The 18,991-nt window shown below is 37.4% G+C and overlaps 1 protein-coding gene across 5 annotated transcripts in view; it reads left to right on the forward strand.

Annotated features, from left to right (window-relative positions):
* USP40 (ubiquitin specific peptidase 40) overlaps nt 1–18,991 on the forward strand; it is a 94,222-nt gene that overhangs the window by 34,152 nt on the left and 41,079 nt on the right. For all 5 annotated transcript variants that reach the window (XM_060106089.1, XM_060106088.1, XM_060106087.1 and 2 more), the window contains 8 exons: nt 571–871; nt 3,502–3,583; nt 5,106–5,277; nt 7,142–7,226; nt 8,242–8,312; nt 8,993–9,312; nt 12,095–12,218; nt 13,627–13,684. In XM_060106089.1, coding sequence (XP_059962072.1) covers nt 571–871; nt 3,502–3,583; nt 5,106–5,277; nt 7,142–7,226; nt 8,242–8,312; nt 8,993–9,312; nt 12,095–12,218; nt 13,627–13,684 — 1,213 coding nt within the window. The remainder of the gene's footprint in view (nt 1–570; nt 872–3,501; nt 3,584–5,105; nt 5,278–7,141; nt 7,227–8,241; nt 8,313–8,992; nt 9,313–12,094; nt 12,219–13,626; nt 13,685–18,991) is intronic.

The raw sequence follows: 18,991 nt of genomic DNA on the forward strand, positions 1-18,991 counted from the left end.
CCTTTAGGTAGAGGAACCTGAGAAATAATAGTCTTTGAGATTATGACTTAAGCCTTTCAATGTTTTGATTTCCTGAGCTAGCTTGTCAGCCTCCGGGACAGACAACACTTAATTTAGTTAATGTAAGCTTATAATTATGACTATATCCCAACAGTTTGTCTGAGTCACTAGTTTTGAAATTATCTTCTATGGTACTTCACTGTATAATTGCCTTTGTTTTGTGCTCTGTTTGGATTGCTTTAAACATTTCAAAAGTGTTTGTTCTATCTAATCTGTTTCAGTAAAGACTTTTTAAAAACAGCGTCGCGAGGTATAATTAAAATATTTTTAAGATTGTGTCATGGCAGCTTTCTCCCTTGGTATAACTGTTAGACTATTTAACAGAAAGCACTCTGGTTTTTATTAAATGTTTTATTATGGCCGGAATGAAATTTTTTTTCCTCTTAGCTGACCAGGCCAAAAAGTTGACGTTAAAATATCTAATCACAGAAAGGAAGGTAAAGATTTTGTAATCATGTCAATGAAATTTTTTTTCATTAACCTAATGTTTGTTTTTTTTTTTCTGTATAGTTTTTACAGCTTCATTCTCAGATATTTCTGCTCAGTTCAGATGAAAGTACAGTTAGTCTATTGAAGGACTCTTCTCTCCAGGCTGAGTCTGATATACGAAGAAATGATCAACAACTTTTGAAGACACTTACTTCAGAACCCCCAGAATTAAATGATAGACCCTCCTGTCCCCACTGGTTTGATATAAACGATTCCAAAGTCCAACCAATCAAGGAAAAGGATATTGAACAGCACTTTCAGGGTAAAGAAAGTGCCTACATGTTGTTTTATCGGAAATCCCAGTTGCAGAGACCCCCTGAAGGTATGGAAAGATAAATGTCCCTATTTGTTTAAGTTGATCACTTTAGAAGATAAATACTGAATGTTGTTTGAAAGTTTACTGTTTTAGAAAGTTTACTCTTGAAACATTTTAAAATATTTTCAAGCTAGCCATAAGAAATATACCAGAAAAAATTCAACATTCTGTCCTTTTATAAAGATTACATATTTCTGTTTTTTTTCCCCTGTAATAGTATGAGGCTATAGTTAGATTTTCAAAATTGCATTTTCTTGGATCACATCATGTTTTCTTGTTGTGTGGGCAGATGTGACTGTCCTCTGCTGAGGCTTCTCTCTTCAGTTTGGCCATGTGTTGTCTTTGAGTTGCAAGTGGCCTTGGTCTTATTTTCATGTGTTCTCTTTTATTTTCATTTCTTTTTTCCTTTTCCTCGAGGTAATAAGTCTTTAAGCAATTGAAATATCTCTGAAGCTCTCTGTTGAATCTTCTAAGAGAGTTCATACCATGGTGGGGGTTAAACACTGAGACCCACAGTGATAAATTTTTGAATTGAAGCTACTAACATGAATCAGTCTGTAAGACTTTATGTGATCACTGACCAAAATTTATGCAAAAGTAAAAAATCCTAACTGGGAAAGCTCTTTAGATTGAGACATATCTGTGATTAGAGATGAGGTTACTGTTCTTAGAGAGTGAGCATAGTGATCATTTCTGTAAAGAATAAGAATAAAGCAGTTACTGATTTGCAGATGAATCAAAGGAACTCTCTGGATCTGAAACAGTTACATAACTGCTCTGTTGACCAGAAGGGGCTTTGTTTTTTTCTGAGCGGAAAAAATATGGTAATCGTTCTGATAAAAATATTGGGGAGCTGAATTCACAGTTACAGAAATATATATCAATTTCTTCAGATGACGTATTGTCCTTTTCACTGAATTGAACTTCAGTGTGTACACGATTGGAATATGTACTAAGTGACAATTTTCCAGTTAGCTTAAGATTTGAATAAAGATCTAACCAAAATCTTGATGGACTTTTTTGGGGGATAAATGGATGGAACTTGGCAAAATGATTCTAAAATTTACCTAGGAAGATAAATTAATGAAAATTGAAGAAGGAACTACTCAAGGAAAATTTACTGTATCAGTATAAGCATATTTATAGTGCTGTAGCAATTCAGACAGTGTAGTGCTAGTGCAGAGAGGTGGGCAGACCATTGAGCAGTAAGCCCAGAAGTTGATCTAATTATCTTTAAGATTTTAATCCATGAAAAGGTAGCTTTTCAGATTAATAGGGGGAAAATGCATTAATAAATACAACTGAGAAGTTGGTTAGTTGCTAATCACTTGAATTAGCAGTTAGTACAATCAAGTGATTATATTTATCACTTGCATGAAATTATAGTTCCTTTAATGTTTATGTAAAAAAGGAGCCTTCAAATGCATAAAATATAAATATTTTTCTGATCTTAAGGTAGAGAAGACCTTTCTAAGCATAAAAGCAATGAAAAAAGAATTGAGGAAAAGTGATATAAACCTTATTACATAATACCAAAAGGCAAATGACAGGCTAGTGGAAAACAGCAAAATATATGACAAATTTATTTCCCCTATCTGTAGAGTGCTCTTACATTTATTCCATTGTGCTCAGTAGTAAATTGGGAAAAGGATATAAATAACTCATGTACAAAAGAAGAAATAAGGACAACCAATAAACTGCAAAAAAAAAAAAATATTCCATCTGGCCCATAACCAAAAAACATGAATCATAACAGCAGTGAATGACAACCTTTTTCCTACCAAATCAAATATTTCTGTTAACCTGGTTCTCAACAGTTGGCACTACCTCTATATTTGGTATGTATATAAAGTAATACAACCAATTTGGTTGTATGTACTTAAAAACCTTAAACCAATAATATACTTCCACAAATGTGTCTTGAAATAATCAGGACTGTATATACTTATTTATGTTCAAAGATGTTTGCTACCCCCGTTATTTTATAGTAATGACTAACAGAAAATCACCTAAATGTCTACCAGAAAAGGATTGGTTAGATTAATTATGCTATTTATAGAATGGGCTACTATGCAATCATTTAAAGATTTGGAAAAATATTCAGAGCATATGAAATGAAAAAGCAATTTACATGTTTGTTGACTATACTCCTAGTTGCTTTAAATAAGCGTGGTGTGGTGTGTGTGTATATGTGTATGTATAGACACATTGTGTAGAATAGAAAAAAGACCAGAAGTATATAGATCACATTTTAGCAGTATTCCCTAGGAGTGGGATTATAGGTAATATTTATTTATTTTACATTAAAAAAAATCATTTCCAGAACTTTCACAGCGACCAATTATTACATTTGTTATCAAGAAGAAAACAGCAGGTGTTCTTTTTAAAAAGTATATTTAAAAAGAGTTGAAGAAGTGGAATTCTCTAGCTTGGCTTAAAGAACTGTTTACCTTTCATATGTTTTAACGTTTTCAATTTGAAGATGGGAAAACTGAGATCCAGAGAAAATTCATGTTCACACAGGCAGTAGAAGCTTTCCTAGCTCCCAGCGAGGTCCTTTCTAGTTTTCTATGCTACCTCTTCAGCAGCCAGTTTTTATGTAGTCAGCACAAGTTAATGGAAAATTTTGTTCACAGCTCGAGCTAACCCAAGATACAAGGTTCCATGTCATTTGCTGAATGAAATGGATGCAGCCAACATTGAATTACAAATAAAAAGGTAATTTTAAATTACTATTAGAGTTTGAATAGTTTTTCTGGGGAACAAGGATCTAATTTAGGTCTTAAGTATTCAGTAATGAAAATTAAAGAGGAAAAAAGTCAACTGTTTAATGCCAGTGTCTTTTTATTAGCTGCTGAATTTTTATACTGAGAGTATCTTTTACTTTGAAATTACTCGGTGGGAGTGAATGAAATAATGACAAATGCCCATCGCTAAGTAGAGATTGAAGCCTAAGAAAACTAGAGAAATCTGTGAGCACGTAGTTGTGCTGAATGAATTGTGTCCTGGCCTGTCAGGTTATTCCCTCGGCACAGACAGAGCCCATTGTGAAAATTCACCCTCATGTGTAAGTGGTTTGTGAAGAACTGGCCGGTAGTGACATCAGACCAGAGGTGGGCAAAGGGGAGGAACTGTGGAGTCTACAGACTGTTTGGCTTAATGTCAATCTTGGGCAAAACCCTACAATGGATTATTAAAGGGATGGTTTGTGAGAACTTGATGATCTGAACATTCTCTTTGGAGGTCTAACCTTGGACCATGAAGAACTGGTTCTTTATTTGCTCTCTGGGTTGGTGGGGTACTGGATTAGGGAAATGGATGTTCCCATGGTCTCCTTGTGGACCCGAGGGGCTGATTACATAGCAGGGACGTGTTCAACATTTTTTATCATTGATTTGAAGCTGAGAAAAAAAAATAGGTAGATTGAACGGCAAATTAAGATCAGAGGAGATCTCAACAAAAATCAAGATGCTAAAAATATAAAAATTTAACAGAGTACAATATCTTAAGTGCGAAAGATAACCAACTTGCATGCGTGGTATGGCTTAGCAGTTGGTATTAAAACCAAAAACAACCTATGGGGTTTTAGTCAGCGGGCACAGAGCTTTTTAATGTGGTCACCGAAAAGCTAGTGCTGTCCTTGACCACGTTCACAGAACTGTGCCTGAGGTACCTGAATGGTGGCTGTAGCTTCATCCAACTCTCCATTGGTGGGGCTGCCTGAAGTGTTTTTGGTGCTGTGCTTCACAGCAGCTGAATGGGTTCAGAAAAGTGTAGCAAGCGCCTGGCTGCTGCTGAGGCCATCTGACTTGGAGAGAGCAGACACCAGGGATCCTGAGGCTGACTTCAAATAGTTTATGGAAGAGTCTGTGGGGTCTAGTTGAAGCAAGGAGAAAATAGAAGCTGTAAACCTAGCACTTACCACAGTTATAGGAACGTGTTTCCAGCATTTTGTTCATAATTATGATCTCAGTATTGGACGAGTTCAAGTGTCAGTGTTTGTTCAGAGTAACATTGCACAGTGTGCATTAAAACCATCTTCCTTGGCATTCACGGCGGCAGAGCTATTAATTGAGAAACTAAACTGAGTTGTTTTGGAGCATGGAAGAAAAGGATGTTAATTATAATTAGGTGGAGTGGAGAACGTCTTTATATTGTAAATCAAATATTTTTGGTTTGAGATGAAACAGTATCTGTTGTAAAAACATGGCATTTATGTATTTTTTATGCCTCTTTAAAGGGCAGAATGTGATTCTACAAACAATAATTTTGAATTGCATCTCCACCTCGGCCCTCATTATCATTTCTTCAATGGGGCTCTGCACCCAGTAGTCTCTCAGACAGAAAGCATGTGGGATTTGACCTTTGATAAAAGAAAAACTTTAGGAGATCTTCGACAATCAATATTTCAGGTAATTTAGCCTCACTTACTCTTAATAGACATTAAGGTCTGTCTTAAGCTGGATTCTCCTTTTCAAACTTCTGTTTAGGATACAACTATTTATTTTTCACAGCTACTTAGGAAAATCCTACGTCTCGAACTTCCATAGAGGGATGGTCCAAGTGTTCTCCCCTCACTTGTAAGTCTCTTAGAGACGCTTTTCTGCACAAGCAAGACTCACAGAGTCCTGCCAGCAGGTTTTCAGGGGAGAATCAAGCCTGGTATATTTAATCTGGGGGAGAGAAAGAGTATAAGGTTGTCTCTTTTGGGGAAAATAAATGAAAGAGAATTGTTTTTTAAAAGGAGTGAAAAGATAGATAATTATATTGCCTAAAACCAAGAGCTACTAAACAAATAAAAGCAACTAACTTTTCTACCTTTCAGTATAGAATAACATTTATTAATAAGATTCCTAAGTAAAGGACAATGTCTGCTGGTCTATAGTAAAAGCAAACAGCGTTGTAATCTTGTCTCTAAATTATTTATCCAGTCGTGTTTTAACGACGACAACAACAGTGCTCTTTATTTTACTTACAGTGTTTTCATATAAATTCTATTGTTTGATTCTTTAACCTCATGAGGGCAAGATAACCCCATTTTAAAGATGAGGAAATTGTGATTTAAAGAGATCTAATGGCTTGCTCAGGGTCAGACATCTAGTTAGCAGTAGAACTAGGACTCCAGCCCTGGTCTCCCTACTCTTTCTTTCCTCTTAATTATACTTCACTCCACACTACTTCCTGATAGAGGAAAAGGGAAATAGAAAATGTAAGCTTCCCCCCCCTCCCCCAGAATTAAGTGAATTTTCTGAAAAACTATATCATTTACCAAAATTATTAGCTTTCTTTTGATTTTCCTCTTGTACAAAGAAAAGCAGACCAATTTCTTCTTTAACTTTAGTTGATGTGAATGTTTAAATGTTGGATCAGGATCAAGATTTCTAAAATTATCTACTACTTCTGAACTTTTCCACTGAAAGTTTATTTTTGAGCCAATCCCGGCAGTGATGATATAGGTGGACTTGGGGATTTGACCCTGCCTAGGGTAACGTTTCAAGTGGAAAAGACCTTGGTCACCTTTATAAGGTTTAGATTTCACGCCAGTCTGGTTTTTGATCGTTTAAGTGCACATCTCTGTTATCTTAGAATTAAGCCACTGTCAAGAGGCTGAGAGACTGACAGTTAAGTAATCATGTGTAAGTATGAAATTCCTTCTTAAGAGAACTATCTTGTGATACTGTGGAGAGGGACTAAGTAGGACTGACCTTTATTGGTGACACGGTTTTGGTGAGGTTACCACAGTCCCCAGAGTCTTGGAGCTAGAAACTTAAAAAACAAATCCCTGGTAATCTATTGAATAAACTGGTAATGCTACTTTTTAAACTTACAGTGGGAGACATTCCTTTCTAGAAACAAGAGTATTTGTGTCTTCTGCTTTTCCCTGAATAGTACTGATTAAACACGTAATTTTTGCTCTTTTGGACCAGGATTCCTGGGCTGGCACACTGATCATTTTGCTTTCTGATAAAAGTGATCTTCCCATAAATTAAGTAGAAATGGTTGTTGTTTAGATGGTCATTGTGCTCTTTGTGTATGTCAAGGTTCTTCAGTCACTAATGGATGTGAGATTAACCGTCTTTGGATTTGACTGATTTAACACTGAAAGATGTCTACTTTCCTCATTTTTGGTGCTGGATGGGGATTGTCGTATTCATTTTCTGGTTCCCTGTATCAGCTACATAAGTAAATTGGCACAGTGCTCTTCTTACTTAACCTGAAAGAGTGATCTATGTGTGATTTTTCATTGTTCTCTTTTCTTTCATTCATATTCTGCAGCTGTTAGAATTTTGGGAAGGAGATATGGTTCTTAGTGTTGCAAAGTTTGTACCAGCAGGACTTCATGTTTACCAGACACTTGATGGTAAGAGAAATATTAAAACACAGCAACTTATTGTGTCTATGTACATTTTGTGGGGCTCATCTGTGACTTTCTGCTCTTGGCCAGTCTTTCCCCTACATACTACTTTTCTTAGCTATGAAGGCTCTCATCACATTGGTTTTAACAAATAATATATTTAGTTTTTCATATTTAATAAAACAAATAATTTATTTAGTTTATAATGTATCCAATATATGTAATGTGTGAAATTTTGCTAACATGGAAATGTTTTATATTTTCTGAAATTAAAGCTACTTCTCTACCTAAACAAATTTTTTCTTAAAGGCTTTGGAAATTTTTTTATATTACCACAAACTTCTGAGCAAATGGTTTGAAACCATTTAAATCTTGTTAAATATGGCTTGTTTTTTTAATCCAATCTCAGCTTCAGACTTTGTAGCAAAACAAACAAAAGTACTTCAGGAGCTTAAAATTACTTCCTTTAAATAACAACAGAACAGTAACAGCAGTAGCAGCAGTAACATTTATCTTGGACTTCATGGTGCCAGATACTGAGATAAGTGTTCTGTGTAAATTATCTAATTTGATTTTCACAAAATTCTTTTATCCCCATTTCATAAATGAGAAAACTGAAGCATAGAGGCTTGAAGTCCACAAGGTCTTACAGCTCATTAGTGGGTGAGTGAGGACCGCTTGATGTGTAAGCCTTCCCCGTGTTCACAGTGTCAAGTACAGTTGACCTTTTATATTAACTTTTTTTTTCCTGCTTTCATGCCCACAAATCTTATGGGGGAAATGCTTACATAAAATGAAAACAGAGAGAAAAAAAAAAGGCTAAAGAGTGTGATGGAAGGAATAAAGATAAAAATAATATAAAATAATATCAATATAACAAACATAATTACTCCCTTTTTCTTAGTTTTCCTCAATGAGAATGCTTTTTTTCAAACAAATGTTTGTGTCTTGGCTGTTGCTTTAGTTAAATTTTTTTTTGATGATCATGAGAATGGTTTCACTGATAATCTCATCTTCCTAGGAGATCACCTGACACTGTGTGAAATTGAAATTGCTGATGGGGAAGACATCTTTGTATGGAATGGGGTGGAGGTAAATAAGTGTTGAAGAAATGTTCATGAGAGTTTTGTATATTTTTTAAGTTATTGTGATAAAATTTTATTCAGCATACGTGATGGCACTTACATATTAGAAAACTGCTGAAATATCCAATAAATTTTAAGTACGATCAGTGTTGGTTATATGTTCAAGAGATAGTTGTAGAACACCTCCATGGTGCCAGGCTGTGTGTCAGAAGCTAGACACAAAGGTAAATAATCAGTTTGTATCCTTCAGGCATGTAGTGTGGGTCACTGCACTAAGATAAGTGAGCAGGAGGGTTGTACACACTCTTGATGAGGATTCAGAAGGAGCGGTTCGTTACACTGTTAGGGCTGGAGGTGACTTAAGGGAGCACAGTCAAGAGGGCAGTGAGGAGCATCTCACCCACTCAGTGGGCGTCCTCGGTGCACCTCATACATTTACCACTGCTGAGGACTCACAGTCTGTCTCCACTTCAGATTCCTCTCCTAAAAAGTAAAAGATGGCTAAGAAAAAGCTTCAAAAATCTAAAGCTGTTCTTGTGATATTTAAAAGACATTTGTGAAAACTTTATTTCACTTGAAAAGAAAAAAAATGGGAATTGTTCTACAAGAGTCTTTTACTATATTACTGTGTTGACTTAATTTTGGCAAATATGAACTATACTAATGGCTGACTTGATCTTGTTATAGGTTGGCGGAATCCAGATTCCAGCTGGTAGTGACTGTGAACCTCTGCTTTTAAATGTTCTTCGTCCGGCAACAAGCAATGAAGAAGAGGAGTGTCAGCAGTTGATAGACTCTCCACATGTCTTTCCATCTAATGCAGAAATAGGTAGTGTATTCACAGCCTTTGCAATCCCAGACGGAGTCATCTTAGTCAACAATGCTGAGTCTGTAGGTGAAGAGAGCTGGACCACCATTCCCAAGGAAGACTTGAAGAAGACATTCAGAGAACAAGGTCTCAGAAATGGAAGCTCAATTTTAATTCAGGATTCTAATGATGGTACCAGGTAACATGCTAAGAAGAGAATTCTTTTTAAACTTATTTTAGTTACAGTGCTATATCTTAGAACTCTAAAGCTTTATGTTAATAATGATGAGAGTTAAATGTTTCTTTTTATTTCTAGACATTGTGTTCTATATATTGTAAATAGGAATGTTCGTGGTTAGGCAACCTGGAGAAAAATGATATTGTAATGTGATTTTTTTTTTTTGGTAAATGTGATAACTGAATAATATAGGTATAGGCTAGATACAGTGTAGATTAGTTGGCAGTAAAACAGAATCTTATCAAATAAGTCTGATTAGCACTCATTATAAGATGGAGGGCACATTCTCACAGAGAAAGTTCCTAAAATTTTTCATGAGGAAGGTATTATCACAGCTAAATTTGTCTGTCTTGTCACAAGACTCTCAGAAGGCAATTCTGTTTTTTGTTATAATCCTTTTTATGATGCCTGAGAGCCTCCCAGCTGCCCAGGTAAGGCAATTACTTGGGGAATTGCAGCCTTGGTTCCTGTAAGTCACATTTGAAGCTCATGAGTGCTTCCTCTCTTCATTTTTGTTATCCATGTCTGTGCCAGTACATTTCTGCGGTCAGCATTATCATACACGGTAACCCCCCCAACTTCCATACATTGCAGACTTCAGGTTATGACCAGTGAATCAGGTGCCTGCTTTATCAGTGCTGTGAATATACTTAGATTACAGAGGCTCTGTATTACTGTTTATTAGTGGCTGTGACATAGAGAAACAGAGCACGTGTGAAGTGTGTTTATTTTGTATCACATTTATCACTCTGGTTTCGACAAGTGTTTTCCAGACATTTATTTCCCTACCTTGTTTATTTAATTTAAAAGTTTATTATATATTTCTTTTTAGAAGGTAATATACATTCATTAGGACTTGGGAAATACAGAGGTGAAGACAGGAGACCCAAAACAGCATCACCATACCACTCATGCAGTGTCTGTCACTGTTAGCTTTCTGAGCTCGAATAATTGGGTTTTTGTTTTGAAGGGCTTTTTTCTTATTAATTAATTATTTATATATATATATATATATATATTTTTTTTTTTTGGCTGCGTTGGGTCTTCATTGCTTTGCGCGGGCTTTCTCTAGTTGCAGTGAGCGGGGGCTACTCTTCATTGCGGTGCGCGGGCTTCTCATTGCAGTGGCTTCTCTTGTTGCAGAGCACGGGCTCTAGGCGTGCGGGCTTCAGTAGTTGTGGCTCGCAGGCTCTAGAGCGCAGGCTCAGTAGTTGTGGTGCACGGGCTTATTAGTTCCTCTGCGGCATGTGGGATCTTCCCGAACCCATGTCCCCTGCATTGGCAGGCGGATTCTCAACCACTGTGCCACCAGGAAAGTCCGGTTTTTTCCTTTTTAAACATAATAGTGATGATTTTGTAGATAAATAGTTATATCCTACTTTCCCCTCACGTTTGAAGGCTCTTCATAAACCTCATTTCTTGGCTGCATAATAACCTATGTTGATGTTATAGGTTACCTGACTGCTCCTGTGTGAGGAGTGGGTAGCGACAAGGCCTTGGGGGCCAGCTGCCTGGCTTTGTTTCCCGCTTTATCACTTACTAGTAGTGTGAACATGGGCAAGTTACATCATCCCTCTCTGCTTAATTTCTTCTTCTGTAAAATGAGCATAATAATTAGTACCAGCTTCATACAGTTGTAAGGAAAGAGTTAAGAAAGAGTTAAGAGCTTACAAGTGTTTACACATAGTAAGTGCTAAATAGTTTAGCTAGCATCCTTGTTATCATCCACTTTTTCATTATTTTAAGGTAGTCTTCAGGGAACGTCTTTGTGCTTAAAACTTTGCTCTATTTAAGACTGCTAACTCAAGGTGGAGTCCCAGAGTGGAATAACTGAAATGAAGAGTAGAATTGTGGTGTAGGGCTCTGCTACGCACTCCCAAAGAGGGCTCCCGCTCGCCCACTCAGTGCCTCTGTGTGAATTAGTGAGAAGCCACTCCTTCCTCAAGAACCTTTACTATTATCTGTAGGAAAATCTTGTTAGAACAAGACACTCCACTGCCATCTGCTATCATAAAATTTTTTAAAACCTCTATAATAAAAATACAAATATACAGTGTATATGATGTGAATGATATCCATTAGATGTGGTACTTTTTTTTTTTTTTTGCGGTACGCGGGCCTCTCACTGCTGTGGCCTCTCCCGTTGTGGAGCACAGGCTCCGGACGCGCAGGCTCAGTGGCCATGGCTCACGGGCCCAGCCACTCTGCGGCATGTGGGATCTTCCCGGACCGGGGCACGAACCCGTGTCCCCTGCATCGGCAGGCGGACTCTCAACCACTGCGCCACCAGGGAAGCCCAGATGTGGTACTTTTATTCAGCGTCAGTCCGCACGGCTGTGCATGCTGTACTGCTGTTAAACTACTATGGGTGGGCTTTTGGCGTAGGTACTCTTTTAAAGCTCCCCTAGTGATTGCAGCGTGCAGGTATACGTTAACAACTGATTGTTCAATTACAACAGTTCTCTTTGAAAAATGTGGCAACAAATTATTTGTATAAATCAAAGAATATTTGGAATCATGAATATAGACTCCGTGGAATACTGTCTTAACACTACCCTAAAAAGATAGTGAACTTTCAAAAACCCAACTCAGTAGAACTTGATCGCCTTTAATTAGTCACATTAAATGACACATGCAGAATTTTAGAAGTGGTGCCTAAAGAAAAGCATGAATTTTCCAATCCTCTCTGATCCATAAAAGGGCTGTGTAAAGACACATTTTTTAAATGTCTTTTTACCTACAGTTTGTTGACCAGACAAGGGAAATGGATCACCAGTGTGAATGAGATTGACTGGCTCCAAGTTAAAAATTTATGCCAATTAGACTCTGAAGAAGAGCAAGTTAAAATATCAGCAACTCTTAACACAGTGAGTAGAATATTGATTTAAGTGTGGTTGACAGTTTTTAATTAATACAATTTTATTTAGAAAACAATACCTTAATCTTTCAGAACAGTTGTCTCAGTAAACTTCTAAATCTTAAGAAATCACCTTTTTATTTGTAACATTTGATTATTGCTTATTTACCTTTGTTAGCCCTTGGCATATTTCAAGAAAATATATGCCTTTTTTTCCCTCCAAAGCCTAGAATTAGAATGTGGGAGTTACCTTTTTAATTAGTTCATGGAATCTTCTGACTTTGATAACTGTGAAATGCTATTTTCAAGAGTCTTTTCTATATTTTTAAAACAAGGTATATATGTTTTGGTTTTGTGTTCTTTGGTGTTTGGGTTTTTTAAAGTTTATCTTAAATTGCTCTACCGTATACTCTGTGCTCTATATAAAGCCAGTTGCTCTTCAAAGGGATTTTTTTCAGTTTTCCATTTAAGACTATTATACTGGTTTCCTTAAACATTATTTCAGGAAACATCTTTTTATATTTATGTAGTCTCCATTTATTAAGTTTTTCTGTAACTTTATTTTAAAAATTTAGAGTGTTTTCTTTTATATAAAATTATAGTTTCTTAAGGTTTGCACATCTCAAGGTTTGCACATTAGTGGGAACAGTATAAGGTCAATGCCCCAAAGCTCAGGAGACCTACTGCCCTGACCCCGAATGGGAGGCTGGTGCAGTCCTTGATTACTGCAGGTTCTGTTCCTTCTTGGCACAGTGGGGGGCATAGCGGGGGGCACCAGTGGGGAAGTAGTCAATGATCTCTGTCGTCAGCTTTACCCCTAAATTTCCATGATTTTATGCCCTAGAGGCAATTACTCTAAATTTTAAAAAAGAAAAGAAAACACAATCTAAAATAATTTAAGTCAAAATTTTAAATAGTACCCTTGGATTAGTACATTTTTATATTATTAATGCTTATTAATTATTAGTACAGTTTTATATTATATTATTAATGAAGATGTGGGATCTTCCCAGACGAGGGATCGAACCCGTGTCCCCTGCACTGGCCCTGAATTCATCATTCTTAACATAAACCTATAGTTTCTTTTGTTTGCTATCATCAGAAAAGTTAACTGTCAGCTTTTGCCTTTCGCTACTATTATGTCTTTGGTTTTCTAAAGTTTTCTGTAGGCGGCCTTTCCATTCCAATTATTATCAATTTGGTGAAAACTTAACCAAGATCTAAGTTTTTGCCTTTGACTTTGTAGAAGAGAGAAAATAATTTCAGGGATGGAAAAAATTTTTTTCAAGTAGGCAAAAACTGCTAAATGTAAGGTAATTAATAACTCAACCTGTATATGCACACTGACAGTCTTCATTTTCCTCTTCTCCCATTGTTTTTAACTTATACACAGTCATTAGTTTATTTCTCTATTTTAGGTGGTGTTTGATATTCGAATTAAAGCCATAAAGGAATTAAAATTAATGAAGGAACTAGGTAATCATTTATGTTTGCTTTTGGTTTTTTGGCTTAATTTAGTTTTGTTTTGATCTTTAATTGAAAAAAATATGGGAGAGTACAAAAAATAATTTAGGGAAAACTCACGTATCTACCACCCAAAATGGACAAATGTTAACATCTTGCCATGTGTTTGTTTTTGCCTCAAACATTACAAATAAAGTCCTCTATGTTCTCCTCCTCAGACCTATCATCCCTCCCCAGGTGCAACCAGTATATCTGATTTGGGTGTGTATCTAGTTCGTGCATTCACATTGTACTATATATATTATACCTCTCTATATATATGTATGTGTGTATATTGTATTTTTACATTTATGTAAATTCTATCTTAATGAATATAACATTCCACAAACTCACTATTCACTCGGCATTAAGTTTTCTTTTACTGAGAAAAGAAAAGGTATAATTTTTATTTTACCTTTTATTGAGGTATAATTTACATATCATAAAACATCCATTTTAAGCATAATTCAGTGATTATTAGTAAATGTATAAAGTCGTACAACCATCACAGCAATCCAGTTTTAGAACAGTTCCATCACTCCAAAAAGATCTCTCGTTCCCATTTGCATACCAAGCCCCTGACAGCCATTCATCTACTTTTTGTTTCTTTTGACTTGCTTTTCTGGACATTTCATGTAAATGAAAGCATGTTATATGTAGTCTTCTGTGTCTGGCTTCTTTCACTCAGCGTATCATTTTTGAGATTCATCCATGATTTAGCATGTTTCAATAGTTTGTTCCTTTTTATTGCTGACTGGATAAAAAAAATACATTGTATGGATTGTATGGATATATCACATTTTGTTTGTTCATTACCAGTTGATGGACATTTGGATTGTTTGCACTTTGGGGTTTTTATGACTGATTCTGCTATAAACATTATGTCTTTGTATAGATCTGTGTTTTCAATTCTCCTGGGTAGACGTACAGAATTGGAATTTCTGGGTCATATGGCAAAGTTATGTTTAACTTTATAAGAAACTGCCGTACTATTTTCCAAAGTGGCTGAATCATTTACATACCCACTGACAATGTATCAGGGTTGCAGTTTCTTCACATCCTTGCCAATATTTATAATTGTCCTTTTTTAAATTTTTATTTATTTATTTAGTTTATTTTTGGCTGTGTTGGGTCTTCGTTGCTGCGCACAGGCTTTCTCTAGTTGCGGCGAGTGTGGGCTTCTCATTGCGGTGGCTTCTCTTATTGCGGAGCACGGGCTGTAGGCGTGCGGGCTTCAGTAGTTGTGGCTCAGAGGCTTCAGAGTGCAGGCTCAGTAGTTGTGGCGCACGGGCTTAGTTGCTCCACGGCATGTGGGATCTTCCTGGACCAGGGCTTGAACCTGTATCCCATGCTTTGGCAGGTGGATTCTTAACCACTGTGCCACCAGGAAAGTCCTATAATTGTCTTTTTGATTGTAGCCATTTTAGTGAACATGAATTGGTATCTCCTGTGTTTAATTGCGTTTTCCTGATGCAGTGATGGTGACCACTATTGATGTGCTTATCATCTATTTGTATACTCTAAGGACCCTATTAAAACTACTAGAATTAATAAGTGAGTTTAACAAGAGCTCAAAATCAATATATAAAAATCCATATGTTTACTAGCAACAAAAAAAATGGAAAATTAAATTAAGAAAATATTTATAATAGCATAAGCTATCATGAAATACTTGGGGGTAAATTTAACAAGATATGTTGAAGACCTGTACACCGGGAACTAGAAAACATTGCCATGAAAAATAAAAGAAGACCCAAATAAATTAAATGATGTACCATATTCTTGGATTAGAAGACACAGTACTATTAAGAGGCTAATTCTCTCAAACTTTATTTGTACATTCAGTACATTCTCATTCAAAATTCTGGCAGGGTTTTTTTTTTCCTTTGGGTAGAAATTGACAAGCTGATTCTTAAATTTATATGGAAATGCAAAGAACCTAAAGTATCCATAACAATTTTAGAGGAAATAAAGAACAAAGTTGGAAGAGTTACACCATCTGATTTCAAGACTTACTGTGAAACTATAGGAATCAAGACAGTGTGTGTGGTCATGAGGGTCAACACACGGAGCAGAGTTCAGCACGTGTGGCCTACAGCCTGCTTCTGCACAGCCAGTGAGCTAAGAATAGCTTTTACATTTTTTAAGGGCTCTTTTAACAAGACACTGAGAATTAAAATGTTTTCTTTGTAAAAACCACAAGACTAGTTTAAACAGGGATTGCTTTTGTCTCGTAGAGCTTGCAGTACAGGGTGGACATCTTCTCTATCCCCTAATGATACTCTGAATTTGGATCAGCTTCCAGTATTTTATGTTTTGTACTTTCAATTTCATGAAATATCTCCAAGAGCTCCTTTAATATGAAGTTTTTCTGCCAGCGTTGACTCCTCTGGGATACCTTCATATACCTGTCGTCACAACCACTTTCCTCACTCCTGTGAGTTTATGTTAAGTTCCTCTGGCTGCACATCTGGATTCTCTCAAATGACGGCAGTGCCAGCATCCCCACAGCCAGCTGTTTCTTCTACAGCTCCATATACTTTTGTTTCTCTCTTGTTAAAAGAAATTTACTTATTTATTTACTTATTGATTGGCTGTGTTGGGCCTTTTGTGGCTGCGTGCAACTTTCTCTAGTTGCGGTGAGCAGGGGCTACTCTTCGTTGCGGTGCCCGGGCTTCTCAGTGCGGTGGCTTCTCTTGTTGCGGAGCATGGGCTCCAGGTGCATGGGCTTCAGTAGTTGTGGCTCGCGGGCCCTAAAGCGCGGGCTCAGTAGTTGTGGCGCCCGGGCTTAGTGGCTCCGCGGCATGTGGGATCTTCCCGGCCCAGGGCTCGAACCCGTGTCCCCTGCATGGGCAGGCGGATTCTTAACCACTGTGCCACAAGGGAAGTCCCATACACTTTTCGTTTCTTTCCTGCACTTTCACCATTGTTGGCTAATTCGATTATCCATTCTTGTAAAATGTTACCTGAATTTACCACTGGGAGAAAAGGAGGCAATAAACTACACACTATGTTGTCTATGTGGTAAAATTAATAGCAGCTATGCACTGACCAATTACTGATAGGCTTTAAAGAGTGAAGTAACTGGTCACTGATCATGATGTACATGTTATTTCACAGTGATCTGCAGACTAAAGGGCTCGTAGCGAAGTTTGTACTTTATGCAATTACTCAGGTAATAGCCGGTGGCAGCTGAAATGTGAACCATGCTGCTGGGTAACAGATAAACGGCGGTAACTGAAAGTCATGTGTGTTAGAACTGCACAGAGACTGCCTAGATTTAAAATAAGTTAGGTGATTTTTATGCTTAGTTAGTAAATGGATTAGGGCCAGTATGCCCTGTTTTTGAGGATGCAAAGACTCCTGCTTTGTGGGAAGAAGTATATTAGGTTTTAATTCCAAACAGAATTCTTACCAAGTTGCATACGAGGTGGGGGAATTCAAAGGGGTGGAGGCTTCTGAGAGGGCAGGAATGCCACGGGCCTTAGAAGTTCTAACTTTATCTGAACAGAACAGAATCTCTTTGAGATTCCTGAGTTCTAGCCCTTATACTACAGTAATGTGAAGCCAGCATAGAATTCTAATACAAACTCCTTGACAACTGAAACAGTTTATGTAAAAGAGTTCTCCAATTTAAAAAATGTTAATTTAAATACTGTTTTTAAAAAAAATTTTCACTTTCATTCAACACACGTCATGTATCTTCTATGTGCCAGGCACTGTCCTAGAAGCTGACAATAAGAAAAACAGCCATGGACTCTGCCCGCAAAGAGCCTCATCTAATGGGGGAGGTGGACATTCATAACACAAAACACAGATAGTTACAGTGTAAGTGCTACGAAGGGAAGGACGGGCGTTAGAGTACGATAGACAGATGAACTGAGATTGTGTAGCCAGGGATGACGGAAATAACATTTCAGCTAAGACCAAATGAGTGACTGAAGTTAGCAGATGAAGAGTAAAGGGAACAGAGTTCAGAAAAGATTACAGGATTAAGAAGTCTCAGGGGGGCTTCCCTGATGGTGCAGTGGTTAAGAATCCACCTGCCGATGCAGGGGACATGGGTTTGATCCCTGGTCCGGGAAGATCCCACAGGCTGCGGAGGAACTAAGCCTGTGTGCCACAGCGACACAGCCTGTGCTCTAGAGCCCGGGAGGCACAACTACTGAAGCCTGTGCGCCTAGAGTCTGAGCTCCGTAACAAGAGAAGCCACCACAGTGAAGAGCAGCCCCCGCTCTCCACAACTAGAGAAAGCCCACGCGCAGAAACAAAGACCCAACGCAGCCAAAAATAAATATGTAAAAACAAAAAAACAAAAAACCTCCCTCTGCTTTAAAAAAAAAAAAAAAAAGAAGTCCCCGGGGGTGGAAGAGAGCCTGCGACCAGAAATTCCACGAAGTCACCATGGGAAGTATGCTGTGAATAAGCAGGTGAGTGGACTGCAAGGAGGTTAGTTAGGCAATGGCCAGACGAAGCAGGTTCCTGTAGCACAACAGGGTTTTAAGCAGAGGGTGACATGATCTGATTCACCTACGTTTAAGAAGATCACTTGCTATGTAAAGAATAGTTCAGAGGGAAGGAGTGGAAGAAAGGAGATCTGTGACATGGGAAGACAACAAACTATTCATTTTAATAAACCATATATTCTTAAGTCACTTTATTGAGGTATAATTTACTTATAATAAAACACATCCAGTTTAAGTGCACAGTTTAAAAGAGGTCGATGAAAACACTCAGTAACCACCAGCAAATTGAGATATAATTTGCATCACCCCCCCAAATTCCCTCATGCCACTCCGTAGTCAATCCCCCATCCCCTAATTCTGATCTGCCTCTGTAACTACAGCTTAGGTTTTCTTTTTTGACAATTTCACATCGATAAGTGGAATCCTAAGAGTATTACTCTTTTGTGACTAGCTTCTTTTGCTTGGCATGATGTCTTTGAGATTCATCCATGTTTTGCATGGGGTGGTAGTTTACTTCTTTTATTGATGAATAGTATCCCATTGTATGGATACATCACAATTTGTTCACCTGCTCACTGACATTTGGATTGTTTCCCATTTGTGGTTATGAAAGTTTACAGTATTTGTAAGGATACATGTTTTAATTTTTCTTGGATAAAAATCCAGGAGAACTGATAAGTGAATATTTAAATTCACAGGAACTAATAAGCTAACTCCTTACCAAAGCGACTGTACCATTTCACACTCCCACCAGCAACACGCGGCAGTCCCAGTTGATCCACGTCTTCGATATCACTTAGTTTTGTCAGCATTT

This window comes from Mesoplodon densirostris, chromosome 8, assembly GCF_025265405.1.
Source record: "Mesoplodon densirostris isolate mMesDen1 chromosome 8, mMesDen1 primary haplotype, whole genome shotgun sequence".
Lineage (NCBI taxonomy): Eukaryota > Metazoa > Chordata > Mammalia > Artiodactyla > Ziphiidae > Mesoplodon > Mesoplodon densirostris.